The 26,915-nt window shown below is 26.2% G+C and overlaps 1 protein-coding gene across 2 annotated transcripts in view; it reads right to left on the reverse strand.

Moving 5' to 3' along the window:
* Nucleotides 1-583: 583 nt before the first annotated feature.
* The window catches only part of LOC149060369 (limbic system-associated membrane protein-like), a 589,994-nt gene continuing 563,662 nt past the window's right edge, over nt 584-26,915 (reverse strand). The window contains exons 7-12 of one of the 2 annotated variants that reach the window (XM_089220603.1): nt 22,990-23,164; nt 14,346-14,521; nt 8,819-9,005; nt 7,746-7,775; nt 7,537-7,660; nt 584-6,361 (exon numbers count right to left, since the gene is read on the reverse strand). In XM_089220603.1, coding sequence (XP_089076729.1) covers nt 7,548-7,660; nt 7,746-7,775; nt 8,819-9,005; nt 14,346-14,521; nt 22,990-23,164 — 681 coding nt within the window. In that variant the 3' untranslated portion in view covers nt 584-6,361; nt 7,537-7,547. The remainder of the gene's footprint in view (nt 6,362-7,536; nt 7,661-7,745; nt 7,776-8,818; nt 9,006-14,345; nt 14,522-22,989; nt 23,165-26,915) is intronic. The other variant, XM_089220597.1, reaches the window with a different exon arrangement.

Here is a 26,915-nt window from a genome sequence, read left to right on the forward strand (position 1 = left end):
TTATGCAAACAAAAATTGTGCTACACTATAGCATCGAGACAAACCAAAATTTAATTCATCAAACAGCAAATGACCAACACGAAGAAGATGATTATTTATTTTCACCAACAATTTGAATTCAAGAGGTGTCAGAAAATCTTCAGTAATACTCTAATAACTATATTTATACATATACCGGGTGTAATAGAATAGATATTTTAAAAATATTAATATAATAACTATAACCTTTTGTTTTCAAATTGTAGTATAACAATATTAAAAAATAGATCGGAGAGTTTCCATAAAACATAATATATTATATACATATTCTAGTTTATAATGCCCAACTTCATTATCAACACCATTCTATTTATTTGGTTATACTAGTTTTGAAGGAAACACAAGAAGCGACTCGCACAAAAATATTACAGTAGGATGTAGGATGTAGGTACAATATATTTTGGAAATCATTTTATGCACATCATATAGTAAAGAATAAATAACTGAAGACATGGTTTTGTTATACTTTTTTTTAATATACACTCAAGCAAATACAGTAAACGAAATATTATAATATTATGTATAAAGAAATATAGATTAATTAATTATAAAATAATAATTAAAGATAATAAGAAGTAGGGATATAGCTAATAATTTATAGGTAATACATAATATAATATGATTAATATGATTTATTAACTGCACGTATTTAAGCGATTTGAAAGTTTTTTGAAAATTTACAATATAATAGGTACATAAACAGAACTATAATAATATTGTTGTTGTTACTGAATAATTATATGTTGTAGAATTAACTTGTCTTGGGATTTAGGAAACAAGAATTTAAAAAATAAGTTAGCCATGTCTTTGAAATGTTGAAAGATTTTATGTATGATAAAAATAAAATAGTTATATTAATTTTTAATCTTTACGTCATATAGCCGTGAAAATCAAAAACTTTTTGAATTTATCAAGTTATCAACCACTCTATTATAATAGATATATATTATACCATATCTGAGTATTTAAGGTCCTACTATCAATCATCAATCATAATTATTGAGACATATTAATCTTACATTGTTGCACACATTATTTATAAATATTATGTATAATATAATGAATATAGGTAACAATAATTTTGGAAAAGATAAAAAATAAACATGAAAGTGCCACGAAAAAAACACAACAGAAACAATATTTCAAAGATAGGTATAGCATAAAGGTCATCTGTAATATTCAACAGATCAAAGGACGTGTAAATTCCGAAAAGAGGAATATTGGTTAAAAATGTAAAAAAAAATTAACAATTTTACAAAATTCTGTATTCACTATCATCCGTGCAATTTTATGATATAATATATTATAATATATACTTAATAGTAATATACGATTTAAAATATGCAATAATTTATAATAATATTATTTAACATTCAAATTATTATTATTATATTGAATGTATATTATATTGTAATATTATTATAGCGTATTATTTTTCGTAAATAGTTATTTTAAACGCCAGAAACGTTAAACGTAATATTTTTAACTTAATCTAAACGGGTAAATCGAATCTAACAGCAGTTGGAAAACTAAAACAAAGTAGAAGAGGTATACACATAAGTGGTTACTTATGTATATCTCATAGGCGTATGTTAAATGCGATTGGTACATCTGTGTTTTTTTTTTATTAATTATAGTTAAGCACACATTAATGATTTTTATTATGTTATAAAAAATAAAAGAAAAAGAAATCTTGATACGTATACCTATAATATTATTTAAATCATGTATTATACAAAAGAGTGTATCCGTACCTGCAGATATAGGCGTCAGGCGAACGTTTTCATGTTCTTACGCTTTCGATAAACGGATGATGAAAATCTTATGGACAAGAATACGATAATATTACCTATTACAATGTTGATTAAAAAAAAAAAAAATCAAAAATCAAAAACAAACTGCGTGACCGTTATCTTATTTACCATCGTTTTTGAAATAATAACACACACCACACACACACACACATAGTACATAGCATATGTACCTACTATGCGAACGGTCAATGCAGTTTTGTGATTTACCCGAAAAAAATACAAATCCGTTCGGCGTGCGTAGTTAATATACCTATTATTATGGGTGATGGTATATTAATGATATAGGCAGACAGACGATATAATAAACGATAGGTAGATAGGTGTGTTTAATATACCCACCTATAATATTATGTAATTAATATTGACCAACTGGACCCACCCAAACTGGAGACGTAGTCCGACCATAAATCCGTATTCGCAGCCGCACGATTCGTGTGTAGACCGTACGAAAAGTTTTCGCAGCAAACATCGTACCTTGTGAAGGCGGGTTCCCACTATTATAATACACGTTCGCTTTAATCCTTTGCTGCGATTGGTTGGTTAGCTAGGTTAGGTCACCACACGATTGACCACGTTACCGTGCTGTTGGACATGGCTGAACACTTTTCTTGTACAGGTACACAACGTGTAAGTATAGTGGAAAACTGGAAACTCGCCTTTATTGTTCAGACATAGATACGAATATTGTTACGACGCGTTCGCGCCTGATGTGTACCACGTTAATCGCGATCGATGGCGGTTTAAACCGGCTAGGTAACATCGCCTGTGCGATGTTTAGACTTTTCGATTGGTACATCTGCGCGTTCGATTTATTCGCTAAAACTGCACGGTTTTTTTTTTTTTTTTTTTTATAAAATTCGACCTTTGTCATGCTATATTTGATAGGTGCCTACGAAAATATATTATCGTTTACCAATTAAATTGAATTCAGTCAGTTTCAGATACCGATTTCTCTATTTCTTATTTGAAAAAAAAAACATAATTAAATGGTAGGTATTGTGAAAAAAAAATACACCATGGAATGATCTAGTTGGTAAGTAGGTACTTTTAAAATCGATTTCAGAATGATGGATTGTATTCTACGCAGCCGACATTTCATTGTTTTTGATTTAAAGTTATTGAAGATGTTTAGGAATATTATATATTATACCCATTATGTGACCATAAAAGGTACACCTGGGATGGTATAGTTCATAATATATATATATATAATATTATGTTTAGTTATCAGTTGAAAAAATTCTATGTACCTAATACTAATCGATTTATAGTTTTATATAAACAAAATATTTGCTGGACGTGTGTTTTTGTTTGTCTTGGTTAATAATTATACATTATACTATTAGATATATGTATTACTAAAATTATAATTAATAACATTTTATTATAACACAATATAATCACTATACTTATTCTATTATAAATTAGAATTAATCGCTACAAAATACAGTTGTTAAGGATAAAAACGATAATGTCATCTAACTTTTAACACATGCAATTTCACAAACAGCTTAATAAATTTTTTAGCATTTAAAATAGTATGACAAAAAAAAAATGATTTACATAATAAAATTATGTTGTACCTACAAAATATGATCATATTTTTTTACATTGTAAAGCTTAAATATAAATCACTTATCAACTATTATTATAAATATTATGTAGGTAGAGAAGTCACAGTTTATATTTTATTTATCAGATATTGAATATTATTGTAAGTGATTTATGGAAATCATACTCTATTATTTAACTTGGTATTTTTTCTATTTTATGTATTGTTCATCAAATGTTTTAAAAAAAATAAATTTTTGCAGTGTTGATTGAAATTCTACTTAGGAGATGGAAATACATCTATGTACCTATGTAGAATATATAGATTATAGTTTTTATTGTTTGTTCGGTTGAAGACTTTAAATATTTAAATAAGTAGTTTTCGCTTATTTATGAACAAATATACTAAATTTAATTTTAGGTTTTTGATGGGAATTTTATTGTTAAAATTATATGACACTTTTTTTAAAAAATATTTTACTTGCATTCATTTATTTTTCAATGCTATTGCATATGACTTTATTGATAATGATAAACATAAGCACACGACTTTTACTGTTGGTAATTTATACCTCTAATTAAAATATTATATTAACGTTAAAATTAAATGTATAATAATAAAAATCTACTATTAAAATACTTAACCTCTTAATGACTTAAAATATTAAGTTTAAACAAAATGTTAAGTTCTGAATGTTAAGTCCATATACATACTCTCTAATTATCAGTTATGGTTCAGAAGAGTTTAATACTTTATTTGGCGTTCACACAATTGAAAAGGTACCTTAACATTTTAATTAAACATCAAATTAAGTATAATGGCTTAAATTAATTTGCTTATGTTAATTTTAAATCGTTCAATATTTTTTAAATGTAGAATTAATACAAGACATGTTTTTAATTGTCTTTATGTATACGGATTTTCGATCTGAATTATGGTTAAAACACTAAGATTTTAAAGTTTTTAAATCGCAAAAATAAAGGTTGTCAATAGTTCAATGGTTCTTACAATATTATGCATTTTGTTGATGATGAATTTATTCATGTAGACGCCTAATAAGAAAACTGTATTTTTTAATAACGCTTGTGCTATAATTTTATTAATTATATAGTTAGTGAATTAAATGAAAAACAAAATTCACAATTATTTTATTTGTGATATTATGAATTTGGGATATTATTTTATTTTTGAAATACAATTAAGAATGTGTAAAATAATGACATGGTTATAAAATTATAAGATGAGTTTATTAAAATTTATCTTGGTTATGTAAAACCATTATAAGACACATTTGTGCCGTTGGAAATATATTAACTAAAATATTCTTGAAGTTTTTCTGTAATATGAAACAATATTATTTAATCAAAATACAAAATATCTGACACGGCCAATTGGCTATTTCAGACGTAATATCTGAGATGTGTAAAAATTAAAACGAAGTTACCTACTTATTTTACCATCGATTTATTTGTGTAATTGAAATATCTGAAACCTAGATACTAATATTTTACCTAAATAGGTATTCAATACATTTTACTGTATCGTTTGGACAAATTTGTTGATGTCCCCGTTGTCATTGTCGCTGAATAAGAATTTTTGGCATTAAAAGAAACCTGTTCAATAATTTGCGATTTATTTTCAATATAAGGTAAATTATACTAGTATGATATAAGTACTTAATATCATCTACATGTGTGGCTAATAGAATCTGGGTGCGGTCACTCATCAGGGAATTAATGACAGCGGGTGGTATGCATTCTCAATCACGTTGCGTGACTGATTGCAGCAACTGCGCCACGTCAAACCACTTACTTATAATAGGTCGATTAAAATAATACTGTTTCATAGATGTCACTCAAAATCATTCAGGAGTAGTTCGAGAGAATATTTAAAAGAAACGCGCGATTTTCGTACAATCCATAAGTAGGCGCCTAGTGATTCTTGTACATATTAATGCATAATATGATGTCATTTTTTTATTTGAATTATTTTTTCTTGGACATTTAACGTCTCGATATTATGCTGGTCTCTGAAGCTTATCGTACATCTACTAAACTTATGATAGTGTGTTCGTAGAAAACTGTGTCGATCTTCGTCGGAACACGATATTTATATTGTTGTATAAATTGTTTTGATCGTTATTGTAAAGATATTTTAGGACAACACCGAGTGAAGGATTTAAAGAAGACAGTCTTTAGCGTGATTCGAGTTTCATTGGCTCAGGATTTTGGTCACGATCAGAATAAAAATAATGAAAAGAAAAATTAAGTGACGCAACTAAAGTGATTTAGGTAAAAAATAGTATCTTTATGGACAAGTAAAAATAAAATCTTACATGGACCTTGGGAAAGGAGTAAATGCAAGGCTCTATAATGAAGAGTGAATAAGAATAAGAATTAGTATTGTTTCGTTTTTAAATTTATCAAATATTTAAATGAAGTTAATGGCGCGCGGAGGGCGCAAGAGGTTTGTCAAGATATTAATCGACTTGCAGAGAGTTAAGTTACACTACCAACTCATAATAAATGAACAATGTTCGATTGGTTATTGTTATAGGTGGGTAAGCATAAATTATCGGAGAAGGAACGTTTGAAACTAAATGGTACTTGGAAATACTTATGTTATATTATTGGAGTGTATTAGACACAACGTGTGTGAATTACAATGGCGGTGGTAGAATTATTATAATTATTATTTTAACCTTTAATATGTAATTATTATGCGGATTGAGAACAATATCAATCGGTTAATAGTACAATATTCCAGTGGTGTATATTGTTACTATAACTACACGAAATCTTTCCAGTGACTAATGTGGTATCTTGAAGTAGACGGTATGGTATAGTGAAGAAGAATATTCGTTGTGGTCCATGTTTCGATGACGAGTTGCGATGAAGAAGGTTAGGTATAGGTATCCGCGAAAACAAATGAAGGGCATAGGTAGGGACGTGACGTACTGAAATCATACAATATAAAATATAAATTACAAACAATTCAGATTTATCTATTACTTATTATAGTTTTTATACAACGGAAATTTCGATAATTAAACGTATGTATTATATGTCAAATGTAATTTTTAATATTTAAGGGTTTTATTTTATTGTGTAGGTATCATTCACATTACGTTGAACTATTTTTACAATAAATTTTGAAATTAGATTGTTTTAGAACTTAATGTCGTGTATACAATATAATATTTCTAAATGTGGTTCATGAAAAATTGTGTTTAACTGCTTAGCTACAGAATTATTACCTTGTACTTTGTTGGTTTTAATTGAATTAATTTATTTTTGTATCTTAATTTATTTTATGATTAATATCGTATCGCTAGTGTTTAATAAACATGTTGCAAACAATAATAATTGATTATAATATTCTCTAATATTTTTTTTTAGTAATATTCAAATTTTAATTTATCATCTATAATATATTATTAGTATTTGACTATGAATTTAATGAATGATTCATAATAGTCATAATTAAATATGTTATCATTTGATTTGTTTTTAAAGAGACACACATAAAATGTACGATATACAATTTATACTATGCATACCACTCATTATAATTTGTTTTCTACGAGCTTGATTTTAACATATATATATATATATATAATATATATATATATCAATTCCATTGCGTATATTCATTGATGTTTTTAGAAGAATAAAATACCTATGTTATCTAAATGCTTACAGTGATATATTTTTTATTTATTTTTTATATCAAATATATTCTGTAGCTTGTTGTTTCTATTTGTTTTTGATATTGTATATAAAATATGAACATGTTAAAATTATATAACATACAATTAATATTCAATGCTGTTTAATAAAAATAGTGACACTGGTAAATAAATAACGTATTTGCCCAGGAAATATTTAACAAATATTGTCTTCTAAAGTTATATATTTCTACCAATAGGTATGCACGATTATATAAGCAAATTATTGATGGGTCGACTAAATCTGTGTGTGAAATTAATTAACATGGCAAAAAACCATTATATATTCATACAACAATGGTTATTATAAATATTTAATGAAAATCAATTTAGTTATCTAAATACAATAATATAATGTACCTAATGTATAATATAATGTAATATTATGCAATTAGTTAAATTACTTTTTTGGAATTTAAGCAAGATAGTAGGTGACCATGGCCATGATGCAAAGCAATGGTGTCTGAATGGTCATAGGAGCCGCCTTGTTGTTAATAGCAGTGATGCTCATGTCTCTCAATTCTGGGTCTTATTTTAAACAAAACAGTAAAGTATTACAATTATGTTTAAAATTAAATTTGCTAAGTAATAAAATAACCACAGAAATACTTACCGGAAAGAACTGAATTGCCTGGGTGTGCCTCTGCGAATAAAATAAAAATATACATTATAATTGACAGCATAATAATTAAAGACAGTACCTAGTATCAGTATAATTGCATGTTAAAATAAATGTTCTTGATAGATTACTTAAACAATATATAATACACTTAAATAGTCAAACTGTATTCATAAAGCCATAAAGGTGCAATAGCCATTACTTATTAGATATAGATATACCTAATAATACCTATAACGAATGTTAAAATATAAAACGACTAAATAATAATAATAATAATAATAATAATAATAGTAAAAATATCCCTACAAATAATATTAATTTATTAGTAACAGTGAAGACCGTAAAATTAAAATAGAAGTATATTTTACCTCTTTTATCATATGCTTTATTTACCTACTTAATTATACAGTACATTATTAAAAAAACTAACTAATTATTAAATACGTAATAAAATTAAGGTAAACTAGAATAGGCTCGGATGGAAAAGGAAAGTCGGAAAGGTATAGAAACTTCTAAACAATTAAAAATTAGTGGACTTTATTGCATACCGTAACTTCTCACAATCTTAACTTTTCCTACTGCTTTATTAATCATGCTTATATTTGTTACTTGGAATATAACACATAATATTTAAGCAATAAGTATAATATTATTATTTAAAATGCTCGTGTATAAAATAAATTTAGGATCAACACAGATGCTCCTGATACGGATCAATTTAAGTATTACCGGGGATGAGTTTAGTTTTTATAGTACCTAAAAAAATTATGATAAATGCAATATAATGATTAATGAAAAGTTTTCAGTGTTTAATAATCAAATGGAAATATCATGTATCATTTTTTAAACTGTGAATGTTTGTTTTGTCAATGATAAGTGTCTGGACATTGATGTCATGAGTTTTAGGTCAAACAGAAATTATAAATATTAAATGTAAATTTTGACTTTTGAGAATTTTGGAACCAATTTAAATATTGGAACATATAGAGTAAACCACACTGTCTATTAGAGTTTCTAATCAACATAGTCCATAGGTAGAGCAAACTAAACAAAAATATACCTACCGTTCTTTGTGCTAGTGGTGAAGAAGAAAGATTGGGAAACTTCGCTCCATCCATAACGGTTTCTGGATTGAACGGTTGCCTCGTATTTGGTGCCAGGTTCCAAGTCTCGAATGGTTTCAGTCCGGGTCTTTTCCAATTGGTCAGTGGATGCAGGGTTAAGCAACAGTTCTGTCCAATCATCGTTCCACTAAAATATGAAAATTAAAATTAGACTCAGGTATTTTACAGTACTAGGTAAGTATATATTGTACCGTGCCAACCGTGGTATAATGAAAGTGACATGATATCATTAATATATATATGATATTAAACCGATCAAAATTGTTCTTTTTTCTACACAGAAGCTATAATTGCCTTAAATGATAATATATAATATAGTACCTACATAAAATAATTTTCGTGATGTATGAATTACTTCATCCTTGTGATTGAGTGATAAATATATTTAAACTGTTTTTTTAGAAGAATGCCGGATTTAATTTGTCTGGCATTTTTTTGTTTTGTGTATTGGCTGACATATTCTTTTTATAATTGTGAATCCGAAGGTCTTATTGAAACGCCTTATATATAAACATAGTATTAAGAATCGATACCGGGATGAATACATTTATTTTGAGTAAGAAAAAAATAGACGTACATATAATAAACTTGCACTTAGAAAGCGATAAAAACGATGAAGTACAGAAGAATCGATGGTAAATCATAGCCTGACTATTCGTTTTTTTTTATGTTTTAAATTATTTTTTACTCTTAGGTACTACACAAGATAACTCGTAACAGTAGATTATGTTTTGTATTATGCTTTATGTAAAAAAACTAAAAACAATATAGCCGTGACGCCTTGTACCTATACAAATTGTAAATTATTCGAGTCTTAGTGTTTTTGAAAAAAAATCTCGATACGATTATGTTACAAAAAACACGCTAATTATTTTTATGATGCTATTCTGCGCAGTCTGTATAATACGTGTGTACACAGCTTTATAGTGATAAATTGAATTAATATTTTTCTTTATTATAAAAAGTTGAAAAATAGGGTCTTGATGATGGTTATATTATAACAACACAGTGCTAAAATGAATATTGTTGTTTATGTTTGTAACCAATACTTGTATAAAAACCATTAGGTTTGCTGCATTATGCACTAAAAGAAAAAAATAAATACTTTGTAGAGATTTTTAAAGTAGTATATATTATACGATGTTCTTAACAACAACGTATGATTATAAGAATATTATACGATTTTAAGAATATGATGGCTATTATTTTCTAGTACATGATTTTACCCTTTAAATATGTGTATACTCCTATATATTATATGTATCCATAATACTCGACAGAGCAATGGGAAGAGGAAAAAATGTATTTTGTATTATTTTTAGAGGTTACCATTAACGAAAGTTCCATTGTAGAGAATATCAAGACAGTCTATGGCTTATAATAATTATATAGAGATACCGATAAAAAAATAAAAAAAACAACTAGTATAATATCTATTATAATAAGGGCCTTATAATCTACATATTATACACTAACAGTAAGCAATTCCAGGTTCCATAAATAATGTTCCGGTCTTCGTTATCGCTTCGCACATTTAACCTTTAAAGAACAGTCGAAACTCGAAGTTAGGTCACCAAAAAAATTTAATCCATACGATAAATTCCTGATTTTCTTATCTCGAAAACTGCATTGATGTAGGTAATTATTGTAATCTGTCAGGGATATGTTTAAAATGATTTCAATAATTTGTGTGTTATCACTTATTAATCGTTATAATATTAAATAATGATCATTGTATAAGCTACTTGATTACATAAATTAAACTTAGGTAAGTATAAATTTGCAAAATTATAAAATTGATCTGTTTATTAGTTATATAAAATATATTTTGTTTTAATTGTATATTGTATAATCGTCATCTTACATAAAATATTAATATGAATTAAAGAGATTAACTAGAGATTGTGAAATTTTGTATTTAATAGAACTGATTGATGTTTTAAAGTTCTACTTGATTAATTCATAAAATTCCATTCAAAAATGTAATAGTACCTATATTAATTGTAAGTATATTTTACTGAAATACAAATTTATTTTGATTATGAAAATAAAAAGTTGATCATCATTTAGAAATATAATTTGATAGTCTTCTGAAACGATCGAAAAAGATTTTTGACAAATCATATACTATAATAGCTATGTTCAATATTTTAATGTAAAAAAAAAAATGTAAAAACAATAATGATAATATAGGTAACAAAATTATGCAAATATTATAAGACACAAGCGTTTTCAATCATTTGATTATAAAATATCAATTTAATAATATTATACTGTTAAATCATGATGCAATTAATGCAAGTACACAAAATAAAATTTGAGGGGGCGGAGGCTTACAAAATATAGTGATACAAATTGTATAGCTAGTAATAAAAATATTTTATAATAAGTGTACCTATAATTTTATTTAATTTTCAAAGAAATTATTTCGGGAGGGAAGGGGAGGGGTTTGAACCCTAGCCTTACTGTATAAGCGCTTGAAGTATTTGAACATAGTCAAGTAAAAATAGGCTTGTACGTGGTATATGAATAGGGGGAAAATGTTTTGACTACATAAGGTCGGACAACATGCAAAAGATAAACATCGGGTTACCGTGAATGGGGTATATCGTATATAGGTTTAACGTGTCGCTGGGATCTACTGATATTTTAGTGTCAAAGATGTAAAAATAATCCATACATCGACGCACTACACTAAGGGGATAAAGTCGGTGCTGTAAAAGTGTCTTTATCGTTTCAGTGGATTTTTATGAGACTTCGATGGCGCCTGCAAACATTACATTTCAATAGGTCCGCACCTCCGTCGCCATACTCGACCATTCGTCTTTTTGTAGTCTACAAACGAGTATGTATGTATGGCAATAATAGCTAGGGTCATAATATAGAATCTGAGGTATATAATATATATATATATATATATATTATATATAAAAAAAAAAAAATTATAATAAATATATAATGAGATTCTCTTCCCGAACTCTCTTTATGCGTACACATAAAGCACTTGTGTTTGCGCGTTATATATACGTATACGCGAGTCGGCGATGTATAGTAATTATTATTGCGGACGATATACCCTGCCACGTATGTACGTATGCATATGTGTTATATTATATATATATATTCATGGCTCATGCGATATTTTGCTTAAATAAAACGGTTCAATTAACAGGGCGTCCGCCGATCCCAAGAACGGCGGTATATACTGCTATAGTCGACGACGGCGGGAATAAAATCTATTCCGGGGGCGAACGTTCATATTATGCGTTAATTTCGAATTGCCCAAATGTCATAAAACGTAAAAGCCTGGGCGCAGGGATTTGCAATTTTCAAATCGGTTTATAGCTGTGTCTACATTTACGGCTTCCATGATAATACAAGTTCATAAATTTGTCAGCCGGAACTCCCCAATTAATACCAGTCTGCGAGCAACATATTTTCCGCTTTTTATTAGGGCCATTTGCGCGTTAAGTCTTTGGGGACCGATATAGACAGACGGAACGTATATACGTTTTTCGGTGCTTATATTAATCGAAATTAATGTATACTGTGGCAGCCGTTGCAATAATTTTTAAGAGTGGTGTTGGTGGTAGCAGACGGATCGCGTGGTTTTGTTTACTAGTTGAAACATGTTTTCAATACAACAACCTAATACTAATGTAGGTAAATAATATGATATCAATCAAGTTGGGTTGACAAATCAATATGGCACGATTGTCTTGAGTCTTACTCGATAAATTTTAACCATCATCTTGCAGTATACGTTTATCTGCTTGAGATTTTTTTATACAAGAAATTAATTTAATACTATGCATATTATTAATGCATTATAATAATATCATAATAAGAACATGCTAAAACTACAAAAAAGTTACCTTTTTTTTTTAATCAAAATATGGCATTAAGAGCTTGGCAGTTGTTCAGTTGTACTTTAGTATTAAAAAGTAATATTAGTTCGAAAATGTCTTTACTGTAATACTTTTAATTTATTAAAGATACTAAATGCATTTTAATTTTTTCGTAGGTACCTTATTTATTAGATTGTTAAAGTTTTGGAAAGTCGAGAATATCAAACAAACGCAAATAAAATATTCACGAGTTTGTTATAAGCTCTAGTACAACTCTTGAACACTCATTCCTTTCATCTACATATTGGTATGAATTATGTTTTGAATTTCGAATAAACACAATTACATTTCATTTTTTAGGTTTTTGGTTTATCACCTATTAGTAAAAGCCGAATGGTTTTATATTTTATATTTATGACGAGCAGTATATAATTATACTCATGTTTTCCTTTTAAGTTTCAACTATTTTTTGTTTGACTAGCTTCATATATCTCTATAGCAGGGTTCTTTCATTCAATTCTAGAGATAATCTTTACTAAACCTAACCATATAGGTAGTAAGAATATCGACGAATACAAGATGCTGGTTGACACTGCTACAACAAATGTATTGCAGTGAGATCTTGATTTTTGCTAATTTTTATAAGTTGACTGTTTGTCTAAAATCAGAGCAGTGAGTTTGGATGTGCTTAAACCATGAAATAAATATGCACTTAAAAGTCATGTAAAATAAATTCACGACAATGAAGAAATTGGCTTGAGAAATAGGTACCAATTGATGTTAAACGCACAAAAACATAAATGTTATAAAAAATAGAATCTATGTATAACCTTTTTTTTTATAAAAATGTATGTAATTTATATGAATATAAAATTGCATTATATCCATCAAATATTCAATAAAAATATTAAAATGTAATTATATAGTTACACGTATAAACGTTAGTTCAAAACTGACGCTTAGATTAAATTTGAAAAATTAAATTTTGTACTTAAAATGGATATATTATGTTGATACTTATCTAAGATAATAATAAGTTATCTTTGGCAAAAAAAAATTCTTATCTAGATAAATTTAGTTTAAATTATCCTCAGTAAAACAATTTATCTATTGATTAAAATACATTTTTTTCATCAATGATTTGATATCAGACGACTTTATCCAATCAATACGTATACTCATTCATATTTTGAACTAGTAAGTCTATTGAGTTTAAGCTTATTAAGTTGAAATTGTTAACACATATTTTAGATTCTTGGTTAAAAGTGGAAGGTAAACCATCAACAAATGAATTATAAATCAAAAATGATAAAATCACAGTTTCGTTCAATTCGAGTATTATTATTTGTTTGTTAATAAAAAATTGGCATTTTGAATAGTTTTGTACTGATACTCTTTGGTACTTATTAGTTATTTATCGAGAACTTTAGGCTGAGAAGAAAAGTTGTATTTATGTGCATTGTTTGTTTGTCTGTTTTTTATTTTACCTGCTAAATTACTCGTAACTAATTTGGTTTGTATATCACCATAGCTATAGCTGGTGTTGGTGATATTACAATTTGTAAGACTCGTAGTCATTGACGGAACCGATTAAGACGATATTATATTGTTATACATACTCTTCTCATGGGACGTTTATACTGGATTTCTTGGTTGCTCTTGTTTGTTTTGTCCTGACGGTATAGCACTTTGTATTCTATGATCGGGCTGTAGCTTTTCACTGTCCATAACATTTCGTAAGAATTTTTCGAACGGCCTTGTTTCGAGCTGGTGATGACCGCAACGTCTGGTCTTCCTATAAACAGAAACATTTTCAACATTCACATTTGTTTGATTAGGTACTCATTTGTATACACATTATCCCATTAAGTACCTACCTACATAATTTATTTTTTCAATTTTAGTCATATCATTAAATCTTTTAAATTTAACATCAAGATATAATAAAAATAATGTTGTTTAAAATTCTTACAAAAGTATTATAAAAAATCATTTAGAGAAAAAAATTGATTTATATTTTACATTGTTACAGACTTATTAGTATCATAATATTATATATATTTACTAGGTTTAAGTTGAAATCGAGGGGAACTTGGTCTCCTTAAACATTTACTTTAGACTACTAACAATTTACACTAGCACTGAACCTTGTGTTTTATATTTTACTAAATTTGTGAGATATAAATTCCTAAATTTAGGCTTTTTGTACGTTCAAACTTCAGCATAAGAAATTTTAACTCAACCTTGATTATTTTCTTCTTTTTCGTCACATATGAAGCTAGAATTTTTGTTCACGGGGTTTGATGATATTATTTGACTGATTTTATTTTATTTTCTAGACTTATTTAAACCAATATAATTGTTCAATATACATTTTAATATTTTAACTCGAATTAAAAACAGTTTAGACGTAATACGGTTAATGTTTATTTAATATTTTAACATTTTTAGGGATTTAAAATTTTTTTTTTAAGGTTTATAGGGTTTTTTATGAATTTTTATTAAATTAATTTAAAGATACTGGAAAATATAGCCATATATTTTGCTATAAACATTCAAAAAAAAAAAATTCAAATTTCGACCTTGTTGGATAATTATATGAAAAATAACGATTTTTTCTCTAAGGATTTTAGTTGTTTAGTTGTAATTAAAAAATATTGATTTTATATACTCGAAAGTTTTCTCCATATTATTATACTAATTAATATATGTGATTTTATAGTTTTTTTTTTTAATTAGTTCTGTTTGCCTACCGTATTATTAATAGATCAATAAATAGATAACTGTAATACAAATATTATGTAAAAAATTCTTCACAATAGAAATTGACACGCTGAATCCGTGAAACCGACAATACAACAGTTCGTTGAGTTCCGAAATTTTTAAAATACAAAATTCTAATACTTTTATAATGCATTATACCTATGTAACCACTGTCTTTTAAAAGTGTTTTGGTATGTGCTGAATGCGGTTGAAAATACCAAATGGCCACTATAATGAGTTATACTAAACAATAAAATTGTTGTTGTGTTTAGGGGTGCTGCCACTACAACCTCTTTACTCCACCTATAATGTTCGTACGTGAATTAGTTTCTTTAAATAGTAGATAGAATAAATTTAGTATTAAGTATTGTATACATTTAATATCTTTTTAAGTAAAAATAATCAAAATTTAATATTAAATTATACATTTAGAAATTTGGTATTTAACGTGTTAAAAATAATCAATAGTCTAACATAATTATATTTCACGATGGTGTTTGTACCACAAAACTAAATATATGAATGTGTAAAACAGTGCGAAAAGCTGTATTATAGTATTTTTTGGATACCTTTCAAGTTGTGAGTATACTGGGTATCATAATATAAAAATTTCCATTATTCATCACTATAAATTACAACCGAATACCACGGGACAAAATGCTGTACAAATTGGTTTCGAGTTGATTGACGGTATTATATTATACGCAAATAATAATGCTTGATGAAAATACATGTAATTTCATAATAATAAAGTTTAAATTATTTTATGGCAGCTTTTTAATATTTCTGTTATTATTTCGTACATTGTAAAATTCCAAAAAATTTTTTTATAGAGACCCGTTTAATGATTGTAGGTATTAAAATGAAATACGTATTTTATTTAATCATGTTCGCAAACGAGTTTTAAATAGGTAAAATGCTACGGGAATTTAAGTAGAAATTTTATTGCAAGCTGTTTATAGTTATGTATTATTTTTTGTAAATGTTATTTTCATTCAAACATAGGTTTAAAGTATGTCATTTAAAATATTGATAACTACTTATATAGGGCTATAATGTTATTATTGTAAAAAGTATTTGGAATATTGATTTAAAAGACGAATTTAATATCTGTATGATGAGAAAGTGTGAACAAAGTATTTACATTAATTACTCATTCATTTAGAAAATGATGTTTGTGTAAAAATACATCAAGTATTGAACATATTCATTAATAAGTGTTTAAAGTTTAAATGAGTAATAATAATAAATAATAATACACCCGAAGGATACCACTTCACTGCATTGTCACTTCACTCCTCAAATAATTATAATAAAAAATGAGTTATTACATCGATATCTTGCTATTTTTTACCTAACCTGAGCAAAACAATGAATATATTGATTGTACAATGTGTTTTTATACATATTTTTTTGTGTCTGTTTATACGATAAGTTATCAAAATAATGCTTTGATTTTTAACTTTTTTAAAGAAAAAAACGGGAATTTTTACGCAAAATCAATTTTTGAGAAAATCAATTTTAGATATTAATTTAACTCTAAAACAAATTAACATTAATACATAAAATTTTCAAAATATTTCATATCTTTTCATGTTATTTATAGACATTTGGAATTTTCAATCTTTTCAATTTTTTTTTTGTAAATTACAATAAAATTTTATTCATTGGGTTAAAAAAGCTTCAAAATGTAATACAAGTCTCCTATACATATATTGTCACAATGGTAGTCAAAAAATTAAAAATACATAGTCACAATGGTAGTTAAAAACGTTAAAAATACATAGTCACAATTTTTTTTAATTATCATTGAAAGTTCGAATTCTGAAATCGAATTTACAATTTATTTTGAGTTAGAAATTCATAAAAATTTATTTTATTAAATCTAATATTTGCAAATTCAATATAAAATTCTTCATGAGTGTATCTATTTATATCAAATAAATAGTCTCTAGGAAAGTCAAATTAAATTTTTATGAGTATTTGAATAACAACATTGGATATTCATTTAATTTCTCTTGTACTGATATTCTATAATTAATATAGTCTAAAATTATAAAATATTCTAGATTGAGAAATCGTTTCTGTTCAGAATCGTTTTTCGTACCTATACAATGATATTATATAATTTAATTTAATTTTAATACCATCCATTACAATAACCCATTTTTAAACTACTGTACAGCAAACGCTTTTTTATTTTAAAATTTAATGAAAAATATTCAGATTATGGTATGATTCTTAAATTAAAAATAATGTTTAAGATACTATTTGATTATTAAAAGCGTATAGGTAAAAGTGGTTTCTCCTACATACGCATTAGGGTGAACAAAATTAGGATTAACACAAATAGTTTGAATTTTCAGAGAGTTGATATATTTTTAAATATTGAAGTTTTATTGTGTATGGGATCGCTTTATATATTATATTATTACGTTATACAGATACGTCACGACAATTGCGTGAAAATTCGTTGAAGTTAACTTTCTGTCATTAAATAACCATGCGATTGGGCTGAGTGAAGTTTCTAAAAAAGTAACTAGAATGTTAATTAATTCAACAACATAAAAAGCCCCGCTGCTTAGTGTTTAGCTATCTACGCCTTTAACTCAAAAATGTAACATAAAATCGTCTAATTAGACTGGCGTTGAAGGGCATTTGTACAACAATAATACATGACAAGAGCGTTGCATACAGGTTAGGTGGCTGATGGACGTGAGGTGTGGTGAGAAGCAGTTGAAATTCAATTTCGAGTGTTGTCGTGTTATATTGTGTGTAGGACCTGTCGAGTGAAACAAAAACAAATAACTGAGATGTTCTCGAAGTTCCTGTTTGGTCTTAGGTACATACCACATCAATTAACGTGACATTACAGCTATTGTAACTTTTTAAATAAATGGTTTAAAGTCAAATGCTGTTTCGAATAATTTTAATATGATTTGGTATTTTTTGAATAATTTGTACAAATAGTTTAAACAATATGTGACTATAACACATGCTAATATTAGGATAAAATGGTATTTGTACTTTGTACTAAAGGATACTATTTAGTATTTAGTGTATTTTTCATACGTATGAATTGAATAAAAAAACTGTTAATGGATTATTCTTATTTCGCACGAGTAAAATAACAACATTTGTTATGGTTTAAAAATTAAAAATAACTATAAACGACGTAATTGAAAATTTAAACTTCTCGCAGACCGTAACGTAACTATATTTAAAAATAATGGTTTTGTATTGCCTAGTACTCATGCTGTGATTTCATATTACAAGTTAGCTGCTTGAACAAATTTCATATAATCGTCAACTAAAAATTTTTTTCTTATGTAGATAAGTTTAATTTAAAAAAAAATATATATATATTATTGCTTTAGTGCTTTAGATATATTATGTACCTAGTTATAACTCAACCATTCACGCTCTATATGACTAAGATAAAAATAATTTTGACATAATAATTTTCTTAATATGTGTATTAGGTCTTGTAATGATATACACATTATGTATATCATCATATTTTATTAGATTTTGTTTAGGCTATATTTTAGATTTAAGACAATAAATTAAATAATATATTATAGCAAGTTTATTACAGTTAATTACAGTCTGTAAGTACTATATTTAGATTACTTAACATTTAATAATTATTATAGATATTAAAATCCAATACATAGGTATGAGTGTATGAAAATTCCAGAATATTAGTGATGATTAAACAAAAAGTTATATTTTTCCATATATAATTAATTTTTTCAACGAACCCCTACTGTGGATAGTTAACAAGAAGTGCTTTATATTAACTACTTATATATTTTTTTAAATTTTAACTTATTTATAAAACATCTAAATGTCAGAGGTATAATTTTTTTTTATTAATATAAACAATTTACGTAGTTTTTATATTTATAATTATAATAGTTAGTAGGTAGTAAGTATTTAGTTATAAAGCTTTAAAAGTTTAGAAAAAGGTAAGATATATTAATATGAAAAGGTATCACTAAAAGGTATAATTAACAGACTAGTATTTAACGTTGAAATTATAAAATGGTTATGGTTATACAATATAAGTTTAATAAGAAGATAATATGACTCATGACATGATAAAATGAAAATAGATGAAACGCTTTGATGATGTTATAGCTATTCAGAGAAATGTTGTCTGTTACGAACTGTTCACATAATCACATGTGAAACCTGTCTAAGAAGTATTTCAGTTCTAGAATCGAACAACAATATTTGTTTTTCAATGCGCTTGTAATTAAAATATTAACAATTAATTGCGTGTTAGTTGGATGATATTTGTTATCTCCAAGTTATTGACGTTCGTTCGCAGACAAATTGAACAGACGATTTGAATTTCGTCTGAACTGTTAACGATCCTCATACTTATGGATTTTTTCGATCGATGATTGTTAATTTGTGCAATGGAGTTTAGGAAATTTCAAAGAGATTAACTTTTTTTTTTAATTTGTTAAGTTTTATAAATTATCACAGTTGGACTATAGAGTTTGCTATTTGTTTAAGATAAAGTTTTTTATTATATAACTACTAAAGAATTGCATGAATGCAAATTCTTTAATGGTTTCCTTATAAACATATTTAGTTATAATCACAATATTTTAAAATGCATCCATTGTTTAGGAATTAAAAAATATAACTGAATGGTAATCTAGATAAACATAATATGTATTTTAAACAGGGCTACAAACCGTAATGATTTTTTGTGGTTAATGGTTTTAGTTTGTCTACTATTCTTTTCGATTTTAAAAACCGATTAACATTGGTTTCATATTTTATAGTTTTTTAAAACCGTTTTTCAAATTAATAAAACCGGTTAATTTTGTTCTTTTAAAAATATAGGTATATAATTTTTTTTTTATATAACAACTTTATAGGTTCTTGTCATGATTATGAAATAATTTACACATTTTTATAATATGATTGAAAATTCAAATATTTATTATCAAATAATATTATTGACGATAACACAATAATAAAAGGCGGTATCTTAGTTTGTGACTGCGTTATTGGTTATTATTAAAAGTGATAGCGTATTTTCTATTAATAGTGTGGTGGGAAATTAGTAGCCACACCACAGCTGATATACACAATAACTATATATATATATACATATATCTGTGAGTCAGACTAAAATATTAATAAATCGTGGTCCGTGATACCACTATAATTTTTCATATTATTACAAACAACACAGTCAGACCAACTTAACAAAATCTGTAAAATTAAATATTATTATTCATAATTATTAAACATTTAATTATTTCCGTTTGAGAACTAAAAATATTTCTGGTTAACTATTTCGTTTTCGTTTTATAAAATAACTAATTGTGGTTCCGTTTTTGTTTTCGTTCGTATACATTTTCCGATAAAACCGGTTAATAACAAAAACGGTTTTAACCGTTTTGAAGCCCTGATTTTTAATGTTAAATTTGTACACATTAATCATGTGAATAATTATATTATGAAAATTTAATCGTCTATTGATTAATTAACCAAAATTTAAATTTGCATAATTCTTTATAAGTAAAACATTTTCACAATAGTTTGATTACGTCTTTGGATTTAGTTGGATGCTTGTTGAAATACTTTTTGTTTTAAAGATTCTATATAGGAAGATATACCTACTACTGCTTTTTATTATCCATTCGAGATTTGAGTGTGTTTTTTTATAAATGTAACTTAAAATACTGAAATAATAGAATTAGTAAAAATATTTTATTAATATGACATAATAAGTACCTAGTAATAAATATAACTCAGTATTAATATTCATTCACACAAAATTATAATATACATTTATACCATTTATCAATGACAATAAACAATATTTTATTTTGAATGAACACAGATATTTTTTATTTTCATTATCATTTATTAGAATTTAGAGTACCTACCAACTTACCTGATTAATTATATTTTTGAATATTTGAATTTTCGTAATACATTTCTTAAAATAAATACTCTAAAATTAAATTAATATAAAATTCCAATAATAAACCTATTACCGATATAAAAAATTTTCAGATATTTCTTATGATTACAAACTAACACTTTAGGAGGAAATTTGATAGATAAAACTGTTAAATTCAATAAAATTAATGTGACTAAAAATTTAAAAGTTAAAAAAATTATAAATTTAAAAAAATGAAAATTACGAACATAAAACTTTGAACGCTTGAACAGTTGAGTTATTTGATTTGATTAACCTGTATAATATGTTAAATAATACAGCGAATATATGAATCATATTTATTTTATAGTCATTTTTTAACCACAATTGTTTGAAGATAAAAGATAGATTATATTTTATTTAAGCTGATTCTTACTTATTGGGAAATTATATTTACGAAAATGTTTTATTTTAAAAATCGAGGGTTGCATTAATATACAGTACTTGCAATAATATTATCTATAAGTTATCCCTCGATTAATATTAATACTTACCCATCTATTTTTTTTTAAATAACCAAGAACTTAACAGTTTGGTTTTTAAATTAAGTATCTAATTAAAAATAAAATAAAATAATTTGAATTACCTAATCAGTTCTATAATTTATTTATTTCTATAATAGTCAGTTACAATTTTTCAATTCTTAACATTTTATTAGTGCACGATGTTATCGAATCTCTAATATAACATTACCTATCCATATACATGTGGGGTCAGGAATCATTGAAATTCGGAAAAAAATATTCAAGATTTATTCGTGACATTGATTTACCATTAAATTATTTTCGCATTAATTATTACGAATATATTATGTAGTTCATAACCAAACCTGCAGATTAATAAGAGATTAATATTTTCCGTGTACCATGCGCAATGTTATATCAAACCATTGTTTTACATTTGATCCATCGCATTTTCATTACAGATGCATTTAAAGCCGGCATAGTGCAACATTTATGGAAAAAGACAATTTCTCATAACTAGAAACGTCGACGAAATAATCCACTTATTTTTAATCTGACACTAATTACCTACAATTTATAATACGAGTATGACTCATGGTTCGTTTCAAAAGGTATTTTCCTAAAGATATTTTCCATACATTTGATTGGTAACGTTACTGTACATGTTTAATTATTCACATACATGAATATGCATGTTATATTGTAAGTACACTGTGTTTGCTGCGTACTTTATGATTTCATGTATTTAAGTTAAAGTATATAGATTGTCTATTCGTTTATACTTATTTGATTCATCAAAATAATCGAAAAAAAATTGTAATTTCATTAAAAATAAATTAAATACCTATTCATTAGTTTAAAAAAATATCTAACGATCTAAAATATCTACAAAAGAACAAATAAAACAGTTTAATTGAGATGGTACTAAGTAAAATATAAAACTATAAAAGAGTTCTCTGATATTCATTAAAATCGAATCGTTTATGTATTAACGATGTACGTGCAATAAACTGTACTTGAACATTTACGATTTAATACAATTTCATTATGAGTTATATTTACCAGTCACTTCGATGGATCGTTTGCTTTTGCCAAGTCCATTATCGGCCACACAAGAATAATTGCCAAAATCGGTCTTCTGCACTTTTCTTAAGCGTAAAGTGTATCGGTTGCCTCTGACGTCGGTAATCCGCCATTCGGTCATATCCAACTGCAGAGTGTCTCTATACCATAAGACCTGAAAAATTACACGGAAAATCGTAAGACGTGAAATATTATTTCATACGCGCGAATGTTGTATAAATATTATCGCGAAGTAAATCGCTCGCTATAAGTGCCAATTGCACTATGCGTGTTCAATGGAATGGTTTATATGCGTGGGTGTTTGTTAATATTTAACGCGATGTACAGTTAATGTATAGTAAGTAGTTAAGCGGTAAATTCTAAGTATTTTGGTTGAATAGCAAGTCACCAGATTTAACGTCAAATTATTTTAAAAAAAAAACAGCATGTAAGAAAATGCACTGTTTACCCCGATAGCTAGAGGTTCTCAAACGGCAATCTACATAAATATCAGCTCTATATTTCACATTATAATATCTGTTTAATAAGTGTAATAAAAGTACATATATATATATATTTATGAGACCGTTGGTACATTGTATTTATATTGTTGTTATGTTTTAAGTTTTTAACACCGCCGAAACAATAAATCGCCGAGATTCTAACCTATAAAAAATTATTAATACCAAGCATAGATTTCATAATATGTTGCCTCGAGAGTTTCGAAATTGACTGACGCAAACCAAACCGATTGGAGCGCTTTGATTAATGTCCTCTTGGTGATACACTACTACTTTCGCCATTCTACGACGGTTCGAATTAATATAGAAGCCAACATTGCGTTGTATAGCCTACTACATAAATAACTTCGGACAATTCATTAGGCGTAACAACTACCAGTAAAAATTTCTCTGAACCAAACTTTCTGATGACAGAAATCATCTGCTGACAGGCTTGTACAATGTAATTATATATAGAAACTGATTGAAAATGTCTGACATACGAGCCACGTATTTTTATTAACGATGATTATTATCAGCGTTACGGATTGGTAATCCGACCTATTGCCTTTCAAGTAATTTGTACTGTATATAGTTCTGAATACCGCGAAACACAGATGACGACTTGTAATTTGATTCCGCCGCGAATAAGAGATAAAACACTAACTTATAATTTTCCACGATAAACTTGCATAGAGTATATAGTGAGCATGACGAATCTTTTAAACGCTACATATTCGAGATTATAGAAATCCAAGGTAGGTTATTATTTAGATAAAAAGTTAGAATTAAAAGGTAGCTTAACCACTTAGGTTTTTTTTTAAACATTCTGACATCGAAACAATTTATGAGTATTTTAAAACTACATAACCGAAAAAAATTATATTTTTAAAATGCTCATAACAGTCATAACTAGCTTCGAAATTAATTATATAGCATCAAAAAATCTCAAGTGGGATCCAGGATAATATTTGTACATTTAAATTTGATAATAGATCAAGTCGTTGTAATATTAAAAATAACAAAAGTAGATGGAACGTTTGCTTAAAAAATTTGATGTGTATATTACGTTAGTAAGACAAAGAGAACGCGACATCTTTTTAACAGAAAATTACAATATATTTCATCAGGAGAACGACAAAAATATTAGAAGTATTTGAATCTTATAATGAAATACCAGAATTCCAATATATTTTATGAATTATGAGTAATTGCCTCTTGCCTCCGGTTTTATAGTCATTTTGTCGCGAATGAAACTCAACGTAAGAAGTTTATGTCAGAAACTAATTATTAAGGTAATACACTAAAACTAAATACCTACTATAGATTAAAATATGGAAAACTCTATTGAAGTGTTGACGAAGCACACAATTTCATTGGATTCGCTTATCTAGCTAATATATTGTATTATTTATTTATGTTTTTAATTTTGTTGCTTATTTATAAAATCTATTTATTTCCATACATTCGTATAACTTATCTTAATATATTCTAATTTTAATCGTATTAGTATGGAGGAAAATTTTTTATAAAATCTGTTGAACTTTAATTTAACGACATTTTTGTTTAACGAATGTTTTTTGTTCCCCATTCAACTTTTTCAAAATAATATAATATGTATTTACGCGTATTGAATATGTTATGTACATATCATAATTAATTATTATCTTATCATAAAAAATCAAAATAAACGAAACAAAATATAGTCAATCCACACTGAAATTGATCAAAAGTTTTCAAAGAACAACATTTACAAATTAGTCATATTGAAATTAAAAAAAATATTTAAAACTTTTTATTTTCAGTTTAAAAAATAAAAATAAAAGGTGTTTTATTAAACGTGTAATACACGAGTTGATAAAATCTATAAGAATGTATAGTAATATTCTGAGCACCTACGCTTAACTTATAGTTTCAACTTCATACTATTTACGCATAATTTTTCACGTTCTTCAAAAATGAAACAATCAAATTGACGTGTGAAGTATTACACTATTTTTCATAATATGTATGCTTAAGCACCATATTTTATTATTATTTAGATTGTAATACGACACAGTTCTACCTAAATATAAATACAATGCAATGCTTGGTTTTTCAAATATTTTTGATTGACAGGTTTTTACAGACCGGTAGCTTGTACGTTAATATTATGTATACGTATAAGTTTTCCGTCATTTGGTGAAACAAATTATAAGTTTGGAAAACTCAAAGTGTAGGTTATGACTGTGAAAAAAATTGCTTTGTATATAATAGTATAATATTATAATGAATCAAACAATAAGTTTACTGGAGGATAAATAATACATATTGAATAAATTTACAGAATAAACTTACTTTGGTAACATTATTAGAATTATGTAAATCCGCAAATGAAATTTTGTTAAATAATACCCAAACAAAATATATTAATAAAATATAACATTAAATACATTAAGATTTAAATTGTCATTCGAATGCTTAGTATAAAATTAAAATTAAATCTTTAAAATATTAACATTAATAATTGGTCATATTTATTGGCTATAAATATTAGAATAAAGTTTAGGTAATCAAAAAAAAAAAAAAAAAAATTAATAAATAAATAAATACTAAAAGTTGATATAGGGGGGGGGGGGTTTTTATGTTATAGTTAAGATTAAAATTATTAATTATTATAAAATGACAGTGATGGTAGAAAATACATGTAGGATACATAATATAATGTGATCATTTAAAATGTAAGTTATTTTAAAAAGTTTAATTATATTTCAAATAATTTAAATAGTTTCGGTGAATAGGTATAACGTGATGTTTATATGATATTTAAACCGAAAATATTTTAATAGTTTAGTCCACGAATTCAATTCTTAACTATATTTTAATTGAACAGGGATATTTTGTATAAAAAAAAACACAATAAATTGAATGATCATGGGGAGCTGTATTAATTAATGAAGTTTATTTTTAATTCTTTACATATAGAAGTAATTTACTTAAATATCCATTGCATGTATTCCAGTAGACTTTATATCCTGACGGTAAGGTTTCGGTAATGTTTCGGACAGAAGAACATGTCGCAGACTTAAATTTTTAAGTATCATAAATCACCATTTCCAATTATTTGTATTTACTATATTTATTATTTTACATATTTATAGCTATTTAGCTGGTGTGAGGGACAGTCATCTTATAATATTAACTTGTTTGAACTTTTTTTATGATAAAATCACACTTAAACGTTAAGTTTATTAAAACAAAAGCCAACAAATTATAGGTACAACCAAAATACATATGAATGTTTATGTACCTAGGTACATATTGGTAAATTTTTAATATTTAATTAAATTTATTTTCAAGTTAATTTACTGCCATTTAATATTATTTTGGATTGTTATTTGTTTTAAAAAAATCTATTAAGTTATATTTGTTTTATTTCCATTCTTT

The sequence above is a fragment of the Diuraphis noxia genome, unplaced genomic scaffold, assembly GCF_037042655.1.
Source record: "Diuraphis noxia isolate RWA-SAM2 unplaced genomic scaffold, SU_Dnox_SAM2 contig0001, whole genome shotgun sequence".
Taxonomy (NCBI): Eukaryota; Metazoa; Arthropoda; class Insecta; order Hemiptera; family Aphididae; genus Diuraphis; species Diuraphis noxia.